Source organism: Odontomachus brunneus, unplaced genomic scaffold (assembly GCF_010583005.1).
Source record: "Odontomachus brunneus isolate Ranch 3 - 2012 unplaced genomic scaffold, Obru_v1 Obru_scaffold_071, whole genome shotgun sequence".
Lineage (NCBI taxonomy): Eukaryota > Metazoa > Arthropoda > Insecta > Hymenoptera > Formicidae > Odontomachus > Odontomachus brunneus.
This window is the reverse complement of record NW_022639521.1, coordinates 1,060,597-1,077,659: the sequence shown is the minus strand read 5'-3', so window position 1 is coordinate 1,077,659 and position 17,063 is coordinate 1,060,597. Positions and strand designations below refer to the sequence as shown.

The following is a 17,063-nucleotide window of genomic DNA, read 5'->3' as shown; positions in this document are numbered from 1 at the left end:
TATATATATATATATATATATATATATATATATATATATATATATATATATATATATATACCCTCTATAACCATTTTTGCTTCGGAAAAAATGACATAATAGAGAAATGACAAATTTTGTCCGTGCAATATAAATTAATAGTTGAATAACTAAAAATTAATAATATATAAATACTTATGTAATATTAATTATATACATAATTATATATATATATATAATAATTGAATGTCTAATTACATATAATTATATGAAAATTTATAAATATTTACGATGGAATTTATAAATATTTATAAATGTTTACAATAATATTTAAACAACATCCAATGTGGCGCGAAAAACGGAAACGAATAATTATTATAAACAAACTATTTAATAGCCGTATTAGTGGCTTAATGTTACAATGGTAAACACAATGGTAAACAAATGAAATTAGACTTAAAAATATAGGTATAGGCATGAAATTTCGAAGCAACATGGCGTTATAGAAGGTTAGGTATAAAATGCTTTACTTTTTTCTTTCGGAAAGGAAATTTCGTACTTCATGCAATTGTAACTTGTTAATGATAAACAACAATCATCCGACTCACGCGGGCAACGTCACTTTGCAAATCGCTCTGGATTTCTCTCTTCTCAGTCAAAACAAAAAAAAATCAGAAACTCAAATGATAAGTATTCACTCCGCTCACTCGCCATATTAACGAGAGAGTCACACTTCTTCATACTTTTATCCTACCTCTCTCCGCCCACAGAGAAACAGAAAATAAATCCATCTCACACCTCAAATCGCGTGCGACACAGTCACGAATCACCCAACACACGCACACAACACCTTTCCCCGTTACAGACATCGCACTTTCGCATCACCCGTCGTCCAATCCCGACAATCATTGTTACTTATATCGCGTAACCGATTTCTGTGAAAACCGAGGGAAGCAAGAAGGAAAGAAAAAACAAGAATACAGTGCAACGAGAAGAGATCACTCGAGACGCCGTTCTCGCTCGCGCTCTTCAACGGGAGACGGCCCGCGTCGCCACGGGATGCGCGCGAATCCTCGCGCGGATTCGATCGGCCGGGAATTTGGAGCAAGCGTGAGCGGAGGAACGCCGGCGCGATGCGTCGCCGTGCGTCGCGACGACGACAGGTGCCGTGGAAGCGTGTCGTCGTCGTCGTCACCGCCGTCGACGACGGTCGACCGAGCACGAATCGGGACGTGTGTCGTGTGCCGACGCGGCCCGCCACCGACCCTGCACTGCCACCGCATATATCGCCGGAGCACGTGCGCTCCCACGCCCGTGTCCGGATCGCCAAGAGAAGCAGCCGCGCCGCGATGCAGGCGAGAGAGCGAGCTAGCTCGCGCCGGAGTGACTCACGGCCCGTCGCGTTTCATCGCGCGCGCGCACACACACACGAGTAAGGCAGAACGAGGCTACATGTTCGAATTTTCGTTTGTATTTGGTTATCGAAATTATTTTAGGGTCAATATCACTACAAAATTACATAGTAATTTAAATAATAATTACATAGTAAATGGGTATTTTTTTCAATAAACATGTAGGTACCAAAATGGCGGTCGATTTGAAGCGTTTAATTCGAATTCGTTTTAATTCGATTTCGTTTATATTTGGTTATCAAAATTATTTTAGGGTCAATATCACTACAAAATTATATAGTAATTTACATAATAATCACATAGTAAATGAGTATTTTTTTCAACAAACATGTAGGTACCAAAATGGCGGTCGATTTGAAGCGTTTAATTCGAATTCGTTTTAATTCGATTTCGTTTATATTTGGTTATCAAAATTATTTTAGGGTCAATATCACTACAAAATTATATAGTAATTTACATAATAATCACATAGTAAATGAGTATTTTTTTCAACAAACATGTAGGTACCAAAATGGCGGTCGATTTGAAGCGTTTAATTCGAATTCGTTTTAATTCGATTTCGTTTATATTTGGTTACCGAAATTATTTTAGAGTCAGTATTACTACAAAATTACATAGTAATTTACATAATAATTACATAGTAAATGGGAATTTTTTTCAACAATGTAGGTACCAAAATGGCGGTCGATTTGAAGCGTTTAATTCGAATTTTCATTTATATTTGGTTACCGAAATTATTTTAGGGTCAATATCACTACAAAATTACATAGTAATTTACATAATAATTACATAGTAAATGGGTATTTTTTTCAACAATGTAGGTACCAAAATGGCGGTCGATTTGAAGCGTTTAATTCGAATTTTCATTTATATTTGGTTACCGAAATTATTTTAGGGTCAATATCACTACAAAATTACATAGTAATTTACATAATAATTACATAGTAAATGGGTATTTTTTTCAACAATGTAGGTACCAAAATGGCAGTCGATTGAAATTTGAATTTTAATTCGAATTTTCGTTTATATTTGGTTACCGAAATTATTTTAGGGTCAATATCACTACAAAATTACATAGTAATTTACATAATAATTACATAGTAAATGGGTATTTTTTTCAACAATGTAGGTACCAAAATGGCAGTCGATTGAAATTTGAATTTTAATTCGAATTTTCGTTTATATTTGGTTACCGAAATTATTTTAGGGTCAATATCACTACAAAATTACATAATAATTTACATAATAATTACATAGTAAATACACGTTTTTATAGAAAAAACAGCGTAAGAAGAAAAAATTAGCTCTAAAACATGCGTTTTTTAATTTTATTTTGCAAAAATTTTGCATAAATTATAATTTTTTTAAAACCTTCTCAACGCTATTCGATAGAACGAAATCGGTAGGAATAGTACTCTTTAACAACAGACATTTTCGTAAAATAAACGGCTCAAATCAACGTAAAATTTCAGCACATTTGGGCGTTAATGGGTTAATCATCCTCATTTAATATATGTTGCTCATGTACGATTTTTTAGTATTTTTTAGTATCTTGAAAGGAATAGTGGAAACAAAATCGCCAAATGGTTTAGAATTTTAGTTGAGAAGATTAGCGTTGAGAAGATTTTTAAAAAATTATAATTTATACAAAATTTTTGCAAAATAAAATTAAAACACATGTTTTAAAACTAATTTTTGTTTCTTACGTTGTTTTCTCCATAGAAACGTGTATTTATTATGTAATTATTATGTAAATTACTATGTAATTTTGTAGTAATATTGACTCTAAAATAATTTCGATAACCAAATATAAAGGAAAATTCGAATTAAACGTTTCAAATCGACCGCTATTTTGGTACCTATATATATGTTTGTTGAAAAAAATATCCATGGCATATTTTTTTAAGTTAAAGTATCAAAAACACGTTTTAAACACTTTCCCGAGCGATACTAACACGTTTTTATGGAGAAAAAGCGGAATAAGAAAAATTAGCCTGAAAAACATGCATTTTTTAATTTTATTTTGCAAAAGTTTTGCATAAATTGCGTGGTTTTTTTTATTTTCTCAACGCTATTCGATAGAGCAACATCGAACTTGGTAGAAATGATACTCTTTATAAACAACAGACCTCATTTTCGTAGTAAAATAAATGGCTCAAATCAACGTAAAATTTCAGCACATTTGAGCGTTAATGGGTTAATTTGAGATAAACGCCGATGAAAAAATGAATAATAGCAATGATAGAACAGTTCAACTGTATTTATTAAATATTCAAATTTTATTTAAAATTAATTTTTTTTATTTAAAAAATTTTTTTTTATTTAAAAAATGTGAAATTAATAAATACAGTTAGAAACTATTCTAGCACTACTACTGTTATTCGTTTTTCCATCAGCGTTTAGCTCTCACTTGCCTCAAATTAATCATATTGATTGAATATCCCGAGAGCTCACTTTAGTATTTTGTAAATTCCCCATTAATATTTTCCATCGTAATTTAATAAAATTAAACGATATGTTACTAGCTGAATGAATAAAATTTTAAGTATATAAAATATATAAATATATAATATATATATAATTATATAAATATATAATATACTGTTTCTAGTAATAAATGTAATTTTCATTTATAAAATGATTAAAATAGACTATATAGACGGACGAAGTAAAGTTACCCCATAATTAAAGATCGGTGGAAGAGCTATGGAGACTTCTCATGGAGACTCTGAAACTACTAATCAGGATACACATTTTCTACGTGGCTTTACCCTATACGTTACTGCACGTTCGTATTTTCGTTATTACAAAACAAAATTTATAAGGTCATGCATTAATACATAGCAGAAAGTCGCAACAATTAATTAATTACAACAATTAATGAGAAGTTGTAACTTCGAAATTTTTAAATATAAGGCATCTAACCCCGGTCTCCCCAGTCATGCGGCACACACGTGTGTGCCAGCGTGTGCGCGTATGACACGTGAACTGGTGTGCGCACGTCAAATGTATGTCGCGGAGGTCGCGAGGTAATATTGTAATTGTTATCTGAGGTGCCCAGAGAGCTAGACTTTCACGACGTGAGACAATCGACGATGGAAATGTTACGACATTTTTAATTGCATTCGTGGAGCAAATGTAGTGTATCGAATTAATCGTTAAATTCACATTATGCGATGATGTAAATTTTTCGGCATATTGATGCAGCAGCAAAGGAGAATGTTGAAAATAGGCCACTCTTGGCTCACTGACGCGGAACCTTAATTAATCATTAGAAATTGCTTCTGTAATCTTCTAGAAACAAAAAATAACAATTATTTGTTCACCAGGTCTGGAGAAAGTTATGAAAGTCAGAATTTATTATCGATTGTCGAAATAGTTACATAAAGTGTTATATTAAGTTATATAAAGTATTTCTTAAAATTTTGTATCTTTGATATATCTTTAAAATAAAATTGATTGCATATTTGTCTTGAAAGGTGTATAATAAATGTTTTTGAGAGATGTTTTTGTTAGTTTATAAAATATTATGTGTTGAACATGTAGAGAAGAAAAGAGAGAAAAAGAGACAAAATGAAAAATCCATAATTTATATTTTTAATCTTTATTTTACAAACTCTTTGCTTGAGATACTTTGAGAGATAAAAGATAAAAAAATTAATTTTTTTTTTAATAAGGAGGAATTAAGAAGATTTCAAAGGTGAAATCACTAACAACACTTTAAGAACATTGCAATAAAAAAAGAGATAAATAGAATATTTTTCTTACTGTAAGTATAACATTTGTATTGTGCTATATCTGACATTATAAATACGTAAATTTTATATAAAATTTACTTCAAAATAGTGTCGGTATTAATTCTTTTTGTATTAATCCCTAACATAATATTTGTGTTATTTTTTTAATCATTCTGAACATGTGAAATGTGTTAAATTTAATACAAAATCTTTTACTATATATTTGTCCGAGTAATATGCGTCTGATTTAATTCTCTACCTTTATATGAAGCGAGCGTTTAGTTGATATTTTATTTTCTAATTGTATAAAAGTGATTTAACAGTTGGCTTTAAAACCTTTTGCCTTTACATTTATAAACTTTTAAATTATATTTATATGGACGTGTTGTTAATTTCGTGTGGTAACTTTTATTAATAGACATTAACCTTCCATTGATATGAAGGGAGCGTTTAACATTTTATTTTAAAACTTTAAATTTAAATGTATACTTTATATTTTAAATTTATTTTATTTTTAGTTAAAATTTTATTTTCTAATTATATAAAAGCATCTTCACGGTTGGCTTGAAAACTTTCTGGCTTTTTATTTATAATATTTTAAATCATATTGTATAATCGTTTTCTTAATTTCGTTAGTATAACTTTTATTAGTAGACTCTGGAAGTGTTAGAGCGCGCTTAGCGAGAATAAATATGTGAAATTAATGCAACTCGCGCTGTTATCAAATTTAATCTTTATTCTGACAAATCGATAATAGATCAATGTTCTAATATATTTACTCTTTTCTATGAAATTGTATTAATGTGGTGAAATTAAATTTTTATTTTAAAAATTTAGTTAGGAACAGACACGAAATTTTGCTCATACGCGAGCACTAACATTCGTCAGCCAAACGAGGACAGTGGAGGATTAAGAATATTTCACATAAATAATTCATTTGCAGCAATAAACACTGCGATTATACTGACAGAACACTAATTGTAATTATTATCTAAAATATACAGATGTTACAAAATCACGTGACGGTCGAATCGGGACGACTTTCCCCCAAAAATGTCGAAAGCGACTGTTTTCCCTTTTTTACAAAGATAATGTACGATTAGTACATTAGTTGTTTTTAGAAGACGTTAGATATCGTGTCCTGTTTTCGGGCCGACGACCACATTCGTTTCGGTATACACATGTGAATCGGAGTGAATAAACGCCAGCACGCTATTCGATTCCGCTATTGCGGTGCTCCCGGAAGAAAAAGCGCACAACAAAAAACGGCGTAGCCAAGCAACATGGGACACGCGGTGCACGCGTTTCACACACACGACGGCGAACGATACCGTGTCTGGTACGCAGCCGCACGTGCTACGGTTCATAAATAAGGAAAGTACGCCTCGAGCGTATTCTCTCAAAGCGCGAACCAGCGCGAAAATATTTCTGATTGAATCGGTGGAAGGAGTATTTCACTAATACAGGCATAATAACTATTTACTGGTCTTCTGCACTGAGAGAAAAATATATGATATTTGGAACTATAATAGCATAGTAAAAAGATTATAGTTAGGAATATCTTTTTTATAGTAAATGTCACTGTAATGTTTGTAATATTTACAATATAAGCATAGTATAACTGACTCATGTAAAACTTTTACCAAAAATTATAATTATTTGAAATAAAAAACATAGTAAAGTAGCAAATATTAAATGGTAAGAAAAATTAACTATTTTATATAGTCAATACAATTGGAATATTTGGAAAATATGGGTACATGTAACTATATTCCCAAAGCGTGCTTTACTATACTCATAGAGTAATAAGATGGTGATTATAAATGTGTGTTCATTCTGCTATATCTTCGTGTTTAGATAAACTATAAATATATGTTTGAGGCCAAAACTAACTTTAAAATATAGTGAGATTATAGTTATTCCAACTATTTTTTTCTCTTAATGTGTGGGGATATTTCCACTTTATTGCTCCGTCTTATATCTCACTGATTTTTACTAGTTCAAGCAAGAGTTCACTATAAAATCTGTAGCAGAGGAAACTGGAAGTTGATCCAAGAGATATGTTAGCCATGTGCTTTGTTTATGTATTTATTATAAAATGAACAATAAAAACGAAATCACAAAATGTCCCTTTAAGAACATGGATCCTTTTTCTGCTGCGATTTTCGCTAAAATCGGAGTAATATTATAGTTAAAAAATTTAAAAAGAAACTCATTTAGCAACAACCAAGTACATTCTTGAAATTTCTCTCTGATAATAAGTATATTGTTCACCAAAAAGCTATACTTGTAACGGATAGTTTAGTTATAAGTATAGCAATGCAATCAGTAAAATCTTGCTGAAAGAATCAGTTAATAACAACGACTGTTTTTATTACTGATTCAATTTACAAACAAATAATGTTATTGCATAGCTTCCTTGCGTGCAATGATACTGTTTGTGTTTGCAAGGTACGTCAGTAATGAAACAATCTCTGTATATACAGAAAAATATATAATATATTTATATAAATAGTATTTGTTTAAAGTACTTTACATAAGTTCATATATTAAATTTATTCAAAATACATGTTTTGTCCTAGTAAGTTTAATATCTCTCTCGATCAAGACTATTAAATTAAAGCAAAAATTCGGATGGTTTACTACATCGAGTCGAGTCAACGTTTCCTTCAATATAATTTTATAATATTCTTATAAAAGGAATAAATTTTTCTCTTCTCTTCTGTTAAATACATGAATAATATGGACTTTTCTAAAATTTGTGATGAGTATATTTTAAGACTATATTTTATCAAAAAAATATCTTTCATTGAATATAATCATTATTTAAAAAAAGAAAAATAAACTGAATAATCGCTTTTTTTAACAATACAATCAAATTTTTTATGCTGTCGACTGAACTCCAGCGAAGTTTATAGGTATATATAAACTTCACTAAAGGAAACAGTCATAGCATGTATAAAAAATATAATTCTACTGCTAAGAAAAACGAGTTAAGAATGCACTGGCATTCTACGTACTACGGCTTTGATACGCAGTGAATCTATAAATACCAGGGAACACGTAGTTTCGCTCGGGGGGCCGCCGCCGGAGCTTCTCATCGATAGCCGAACCACATCAGATCGCGTAATCTACCCGGCGCTGAATCTACCCGGCGACGGCTACTAGCCACGAGGTGACTCGCTTCGACTCACGGCACCGGTACTGTAAATCAATCCGGGCTTACACGCTCGGAACGAACACCAGATCGCCCAGGGGACACTCGCAGCTTTCCGTGCGTGCAGTTTTACGTACACGGAGAAAAATAATTTGCTGGTCCAATAAATTTTCTGCTGGTCTAGCAAAATCTTTTCGTTATTTTATGGACAGCAAAAAGATTTGCTAAGAGTACTAATTACTATTTGCTGAATCTACAAATTATTTTGCTATAAGAATCACGATGGATTTATATAAGCAGTTGCAGTTTTGCTCCGATAGCAAATAAATTTGCTAAGGATACATTATTTTGCATCAATAGCAAATTAACGTGATTCTTAAGAATAGACTATTCCAGAGAAACATTTATTTGATTCAATAATTCGTTCTTTCTGTGTATGAGGTTCTCTGTGTATGAATTCTATACACGGAGAAAAATAATTTGCTGGCCCAGCAAATTTTTTGCTGGTCTAGCAAAATCTTTTCGTTATTATATAGACAGCGAAAAGATTTGTTAAGAGTACTAATCACTTTTTGTTGAATCTACAAATTATTTTGCTATAAGAACCACGATGGATTTATATAAGCAGTTGCAGTTTTGCTCCGATAGCAAATAAATTTGCTAAGGATACATTATTTTGCATCAATAGCAAATTAACGTGATTCTTAAGAATAGACTATTCCAGAGAAACATTTATTTGATTCAATAATTCGTTCTTTCTGTGTATGAGGTTCTCTGTGTATGAATTCTATACACGGAGAAAAATAATTTGCTGGCCCAGCAAATTTTTTGCTGGTCTAGCAAAATCTTTTCGTTATTATATAGACAGCGAAAAGATTTGCTAAGAGTACTAATCACTTTTTGTTGAATCTACAAATTATTTTGCTATAAGAACCACGACGGATTTATATAAGCAGTTGCAGTTTTGCTCCGATAATAAATAAATTTGCTAAGGATACATTATTTTGCATCAATAGCAAATTAACGTGATTCTTAAGAATAGACTATTCCAGAGAAACATTTATTTGATTCAATAGTTCGTTCTTTTTGTGTATGAAGTTCTCTGTGTATGAATCCTATACACGGAGAAAAATAATTTGCTGGCCCAGCAAATTTTTTGCTGGTCTAGCAAAATCTTTTCGTTATTATATAGACAGCGAAAAGATTTGCTAAGAGTACTAATCACTTTTTGTTGAATCTACAAATTATTTTGCTATAAGAACCACGACGGATTTATATAAGCAGTTGCAGTTTTGCTCCGATAATAAATAAATTTGCTAAGGATACATTATTTTGCATCAATAGCAAATTAACGTGATTCTTAAGAATAGACTATTCCAGAGAAACATTTATTTGATTCAATAGTTCGTTCTTTTTGTGTATGAAGTTCTCTGTGTATGAATCCTATACACGGAGAAAAATAATTTGCTGGCCCAGCAAATTTTTTGCTGGTCTAGCAAAATCTTTTCGTTATTATATAGACAGCGAAAAGATTTGCTAAGAGTAATAATCACTTTTTGTTGAATCTATAAATTATTTTGCTATAAGAACCACGATGGATTTATATAAGCAGTTGCAGTTTTGCTCCGATAGAAAATAAATTTGCTAAAGGTATATTATTTTGCATCAATAACAAATTAACATGATTCTTAAGACAAATACATTCAACAAATTTTTTCTATCTTGGCAACGAGATTACTTTTGCTCTGATAACGAATAATTTGTAAAGTTACGTCAACAAAATTTTTTTGATGTTATTACGAATATGCAGTAGCAACGACGATTTTGCTAAAAGAGCAAAATTATTTTTCTGCGTCTGCTCTCTCCTCGTGTAACGGGAGACGGCCGAAGAGACACGCGAGAGAGCTCGCCGGCGCGCAACTTTATTGCGTATGTTATTGAGTCGCGACCGGACCGTCGCGAGGCCGTTACTTATTTCGGAACACACGTTATAACGCGCAACAGTTTATTTACTCAGCCGAGTCCCACGCTGAACTCACTGCAACTTTGACACAAGAGTTCGACGCGTGTTAAAGTAATAAAAGGGGAAAATAAAGACGACGCGCAATGTAAGATTCTGAAATATTCCTAGCCGACATTTCAAATCGAATGCTTTAAGTTGAGATTTACAATGTATTTTAATTAGAACAAACTAGTTTAATAGTTGCATATCAGATTCTGATGAAAATTCGATGTCATTAGATTAATTTTTGTAATTCTTCTCGCTCTCTTTCTCTCTCTACTTGGAATTTTACATTCTCTATATTTTAAAAGGTTGATCGAACTACACATCGCCCATTTTCTCTTAAAACTCGCAAATTTTTGTATTTTTTTAAAATAAACTACACGAACAAAGCTTTAAATACATTAGTGAAAAATTGCTTGGGAATACCCAGAAATATAATAAATAAAATCAGAAGATTATGATAAAGAAATCCTATTTACTTCGTAATGGTAACTCCACGTTGTTACAAAAACTATCGAGGCCCTTTTTAGTTCCCGTTTTAAATTTCTACACGAGTATATTCTAAAAGAATCATTTCGCGGTCTCTTTTCCACCGTTACTTTTATGATAAATAGATAAACAAAGCGTTTTACTAAGTACTAAGATAACCAAACGTCCTGCTTTTCCCGGAACAGTCCCGATTTTTCCCTTGGTCCTAGATTTTTTCAAATAATATCTGATTTACCTTAAGTTGAACTGTCTCGGTTTATCCCAGTTCAGAGGATTTTTAAAATATTTTTGACAAAGAAATAGCTCCTTAAGAAAATTCACAGCTCTAGTAAACACAGTAGCCTTCCTACTGTTTCTTAGTTTTAAATAAGAACAGTAACAGTTTTATATATCAGCAATAGTTTCTATTTTCACTGGATATATATAGTACACTGAGAGAGAAAAATAGTTGGAATAACTATAACCTCATTATATTTTATAGTTTGTTTTAGCCTCAAACATATATTTATAGTTTATCTAAACATGAAGATATAGCAAAATAAACAGATTTATAGTCACTATCTTATTATTCTATGTGTATAGTAAAGCACACTTTGGGAATATAGTCACATGTACCTATATTTGCGAAATATTCCAATTGTATTGACTATATAAAATAGTTAATTCCTCTTACCGTTCAATATTTGCTACCTTACTATATTTTTTATTTCAAATAATTATAATTCTTGATAAAAGTTTTATATGGGTCAGTTATACTATGCTTATATTGTAAATATTACAAACATTATGGTGATATTTACTATAAAAATGATATTCCTAACTACAATCTTTCTACTATGTCATTATAGTTCCAAATATCATACATTTTTCTCTCAATGTAGGCCTTTATTATTGTTAAATCATTTTTCATATGTCTATAAGTAAAATACTGTTTTATATATATGCGTAAACTTTTCATTAATTCCCCCCTCCTCTCGCTGTACACATTTATGAAGTGAATTGGGAAATCTAATCGCCTCAGTTTTACATTGAGAGAAAAAATAGTTGGAATAACTATAACCTCACTATATTTTATAGTTTATTTTGGCCTCAAACATATATTTATAGTTCATCTGAACATGAAGATATAGCAGAATGAACAAAGATTTATAGTCACTATTTTATTACTCTATGTGTATAGTAAAGCACACTTTGGGAATATAGTTACATGTACCTATATTTGCCAAATATTCCAATTGTATTGCCTATATAAAATAGTTAATTTCTCTTACCATTCAATATTTGCTACCTTACTATATTTTTTACTTCAAATAATTATAATTCTCGGTAAAAGTTTTACATGGGTCAGTTATACTATGCTTATATTATAATTATTACAAACATTATGGTGACATTTACTATAAAAATGATATCCCTAACTATAATCTTTTTACTATGCCATTATAGTTCAAAATATCATAAATTTTTTCTCAATGTACGTAACAAATAAATAAACAAAGCGAACATGGCTCGATGCTCTCTCGCTCGTTTTGCTATCGCGCTACTGACTGCCGCAGGATGAAGATAATCGCCAATGATTTGCTCGAGCACCGGGGATTATGCAACGGTTGCTTATTCTAAGTTCCTGTGGCCGCGGCGATCGGCAGTTATTAATCATTCTCAGTTGAGGAGGCGAGGCGCGCGCGCGCGAGGAAAACAGACCTCTTCGGAAAGAGCACCGCGTCGCCCGTAAATGTCGGCGATTTATTTTTATAGCGCGTGTCCTGTCGTACGTATTACGACCTCGGCTGTAATAATCGCTCGTTCGCTCGCTCGCGTACCGGCCTGTTGTTCTTTTTCACGCCTGACGAGACTAATTCCCGACGGGCGCGGGACGTGGGGCGCGATGCCCAAGACACAGCGTCGATTCGTCATCGACTTTACGCTCCCGCGACCGGCCGCGCTCGTCCTTCTTCCCCTTCGCGCGACTTTAACGAGCGTTTCCGCGTAACACACAGCTCTAACTGTAAATCCCAGGCGCAACGCGCTTTTTCGGATGCTGAAGGAATTTTTTCACGCCACACACGCTCGCTAAGGAGTGATCAGTTGTCCATTTCCCTTCACAGTGCAACGCACAAATGATAAATATTTATATGAGCATTATATGAGATTTATATCTCATATATGCTGCCTTCGCAATTAAATTAAAATAAAATGAGAAAATAGCATGTAAGAGCCTAGGCGTAAAAGAGCCTAGGCGTACAGGTAAAAGTGCAAACAAATTTTTTAATAATCTCACAATATATTACAAATTATACGTTTCGACCTGTTTTAGATCCTCTTCAGTAATCTTGTTTTTATAAATAGAGCATTCGTAATAATTGTAATATATTGTAAGACCATTGAAAGATTTGTTTGCACTTTTACGTCTATGCCTAGGCTTTTACACGTTATTTTATCTTAATTAGATTTTATATCTAAGGACCATTTTAATTTATTTCGATTTCGCTTTTCTTCACAATTAAGTAAGTTGTATATAATTAATATACTCTTTATACATTAAATTTGATATATATGCAGAATGTGCAGAACAATCTTCGAAGTTTTTGTGGAGGTATAGTACGGATTGAGGTGAACATAAAAATCCTATACTATTTTCTGATATTCGCAATAATTCGCAAATTATCAAGATATTAATTAAATAAGATTTATGGATCACGCGAGATATGATAGATGAACTGTAGTGGCGATTGTACATTAAGTCAAACTAAACAAAAAAGTCCTCTGTCATTTTTCTAATAACTGTGTAGATTTTTAATTATTAATTATATATAAAGAAGTTTAGCGGATAGTCGCTCGCGATAATATATTAATTCTCTAATTAATAACTAAAAATCTACATAGTTATTAAGAAAAAGGTAGAGGACTTTTTTGTTCAGTTTGATCTAATTTTTTACAAGCGCACGACAGCAGATTTCGTCACTATAACTCATCTACCATATCTCGTGTGATCATTTACAAATCTTCCTTAATATCTTAATAATTATTGCGAATATTGCAAAATAATATAGAATTTTGGTGTTCACCTCAATCCATACACTGTAAAAACATGTATTAAATTTAACATTTCATGTGTCCCAAATCATCCACTCTTATTTATGTTTAAATTTAACACAAAACAAATGTGGTAAAAAGTAACATGCATAATATATAAAAAATTAACACAAGAATTTAACACTTGAATACCGTCAGGAATCACAGTTTGTGTTAAATTGACATAATTTATGTCTGACATATTAAATATGTCAATTTAACAACCTGTGATTCTTAACGGTATTCAAATGTTATAAATTCTTGTGTTAATTTTTTCCATATTATGCGTGTTACTTCTTAACACATTTGTTTTAATTGTTAAATTTATATATAAATGAGAGTGGATGATTTGGGACGCATGAAATGTGTTAAATTTAACACATCAGTTTTTACAATATACTATTCCTCCACGAGAACTTCGAAAGTTGTTCTGAGACATTTTGGGACATTTTGTAAAAAGAACAGATGCAATATAACAATATAGGATAACAAATATTATCTCAATATTTATTATGATAAATAAATATTGTTTCTTGAGATTCTTCATCAGTCTCTTGAGTTTGAAAGAAAGAGAGAAGATTTGCAGAATGAATGTTATTTGGCAAGACTTTACATCACGCACTCACATTCAGAGATCATTGTATTGACACGCGTTTTTTCTTTTTTGTTAATATGTTCCTATACCTCGTTTCTTCCTTTCACATTGTTTATAATTTTATTGTAAACAATCGAAATCCGCCTATATATGCGATTTCGGCTGGCCGTGAGTTAGTTGTCCTTAACGTCCCCAAACAATCCAGCATTATAAAGGAATTTCGCTACACGAGCGAGTCGTGAGTTAATTACCCAAACACAATCAGTGTGTTTCTCATATTTTGCGAGCGTGCACACACACATTAATAAGTTCAAGTGATTAACTCTCTTATAGTAGCATGATAACATGTTAGTGTGACAACGAAATAGTGTTGTGACGTGAAAGTGACGGAACAAACTAATGTTAAACTGGTATTTTGTTTCGAGATAGTGTATAATAAATATTCATTTTGGTTTCCAATTTAGTGCTATATGAATTTTTCCGACCTTTATGAATTTGTTTCTGACGTTTGGTGAATATTCACTTTATCAGGAAGGCAACCTGATACTGAATCAGTTTGCTTTCCTCTCTGATTAAGCGAACTGAAAAATTGACGAAATATCGGAAACAAACTCATAAAGGAAGCAGTGCTAAATCGGAAACCAAAATGAATATTTATTATACACTTTCCTACGGAAACCTCAAGTACCAGAGTATAATAAATTAAATCGTGTTTAAACGCGACAAACGATGTATAAACAATTAACAGACGAACGTTTCGGCCTTTAATTCGAACCCTCTTCGACGTTGACACGAATGAAAGCGACTGGAAATATTTACACGCTGAGAGCGATGCGTGAGAGAATATTTGGATATGTAAGGCCGCAATCGTTAAGGAAACATGTACTCGAAATAAGAGAAACCGAAGACTGGTATGTTAATTAATCGTGAGTACTGCGTTTGCGTCGAGTTCACATCCCAAATCGAAATTTTGCTCCCACTTTCGTTCTTAATTCTCTAATGTTTATAAATTCTTAAAAATTATTATGTGCTGAATTAATTATTAATATGATAATTAAGCTCCTTTTTGCGTTTCAAATCAGTAGCAAACGGACAATTTCGTGGAGCTTCAAAAAAATGAAAATAAAAATAATTTTCGGTAAATACATCGAGAGAAAATCCAATAAAAAATTAACAAACGGATATTTCCAATCAATATACTGATGAATTTTTATATACGGTCAGGATATCCGATTAAATTTAATCGAATACTCCCGATCATAATGGCATCTTATCAGATAAACCGATAAAAAAATTCTGAACCGATATTTCTCATTGAATCGGATATAAAAATTTAATGTTTAATTCAATATACATTTGCCTAATAAGTGTAATTAAACATTTCTACAGTTCCCACTGCCGATTGTTTCATGTCGTGATGATCATGAAAACCTATTGGAAGTGATTCGACTGTTATTATTATTACTGTCATGTTATTGTCATTATTATTATGCTCAGCTCTTATAATCAGCCCTTCGCATTTGATTAAAAAACATACAAGTGCGTCTTATCTTTGAGAAATGTTACAAAGGACAATTTCTTCGATATTCCCCCACAGTCACAATCGCAACAATAGAGGGTGCAGCGTCTGTCCGCGGATCCGCGACGAATACCTCGTCGTCGATTATCGCGGGGATCACCGCACGGCGCACACGATCTCCTCCGTGCTTCGGCTTGTCCTTAGGCGGGATATAACTGTGAATCCATCTCCATGCCATAAATGCACTACACGACGGCGGGTCCGCCTTTCTCCTCGCAGCGGAAAGATGCTGGAAGGCGGCCCCGCCTCCGCGCTGTCCCCCTCCTCTCCCCTTCGCCCCCCTCGCCCGCCCCTCTCTCTACCTCTGCCCCGGGCAATTAATACGCTATTACCGCATTGCTGGGCCGTAAGTCACGGCGGGTAATTACCGAGCGGTAATTTCAGCCGCTGCTCAGTTACGCTGCCGGGGTAATGGATACATCGTGCTGCTCCTCGCCTAACAGTTTCAGCGTGATTCGGCAATCCGATTTCGCCGATCGACACCGAGCCCGACCTTTCTCCGCGCGTCCCGTAGATCGCAGATCGGCGGAATTAATTCCGCGATAACGCGATAAACGCGAGTACGATCGGTCTTCAACGCGCGATCCCTCGCGAGCGCGATTCGCGCAATTCGGACGCGACTCAGAGCGGCGTTTGCGCGATGACGGAAACGCGGGAATTGACGCGTGAGAGACGCGTCTCGCCGTGTGACGCAGCCTTGAAGATTGAATTCTCAGGGGCGTCATTATACTTAATTGAAGTTACCATTGTTTACGCTTAAATCTGAGACCACTCACCTCCAAGCGTGCGGCGAAAATCCGGGACACATTTCCCCGCACTGTAAACAAGGCTGCCCTTCCTCCACGTCCGTGATGAGGACGCCCTGAAAAGTGAGTGAAATTTGAGTCAATTGTCCCTCTAGCAAGTAATACTCCGTTAGGAATAATAGGTATTGTATATATTTCCTCAGTTATGTATAAATTAGATCAAATTATACTGTGTGTATCTATATATATATATATATATATATATATATATATATATATATATATATATATA

The 17,063-nt window shown here is 33.1% G+C and overlaps 1 protein-coding gene and 1 long non-coding RNA gene across 3 annotated transcripts in view; one reads left to right on the top strand and one right to left on the bottom strand.

Moving 5' to 3' along the window:
- Nucleotides 1-17,063, bottom strand: part of LOC116846861 (four and a half LIM domains protein 2) — a 642,247-nt gene that overhangs the window by 485,799 nt on the left and 139,385 nt on the right. For both annotated transcript variants that reach the window (XM_032821223.1, XM_032821219.1), the window contains exon 2: nt 16,802-16,887. In XM_032821223.1, the coding sequence (XP_032677114.1) occupies nt 16,802-16,887 (86 nt within the window). The remainder of the gene's footprint in view (nt 1-16,801; nt 16,888-17,063) is intronic.
- Nucleotides 14,640-17,063, top strand: part of LOC116846904 — a 54,036-nt gene continuing 51,612 nt past the window's right edge. The window contains exons 1-2 of the long non-coding RNA XR_004378614.1: nt 14,640-14,856; nt 15,132-15,357. This is a non-coding gene — a long non-coding RNA (uncharacterized LOC116846904). The remainder of the gene's footprint in view (nt 14,857-15,131; nt 15,358-17,063) is intronic.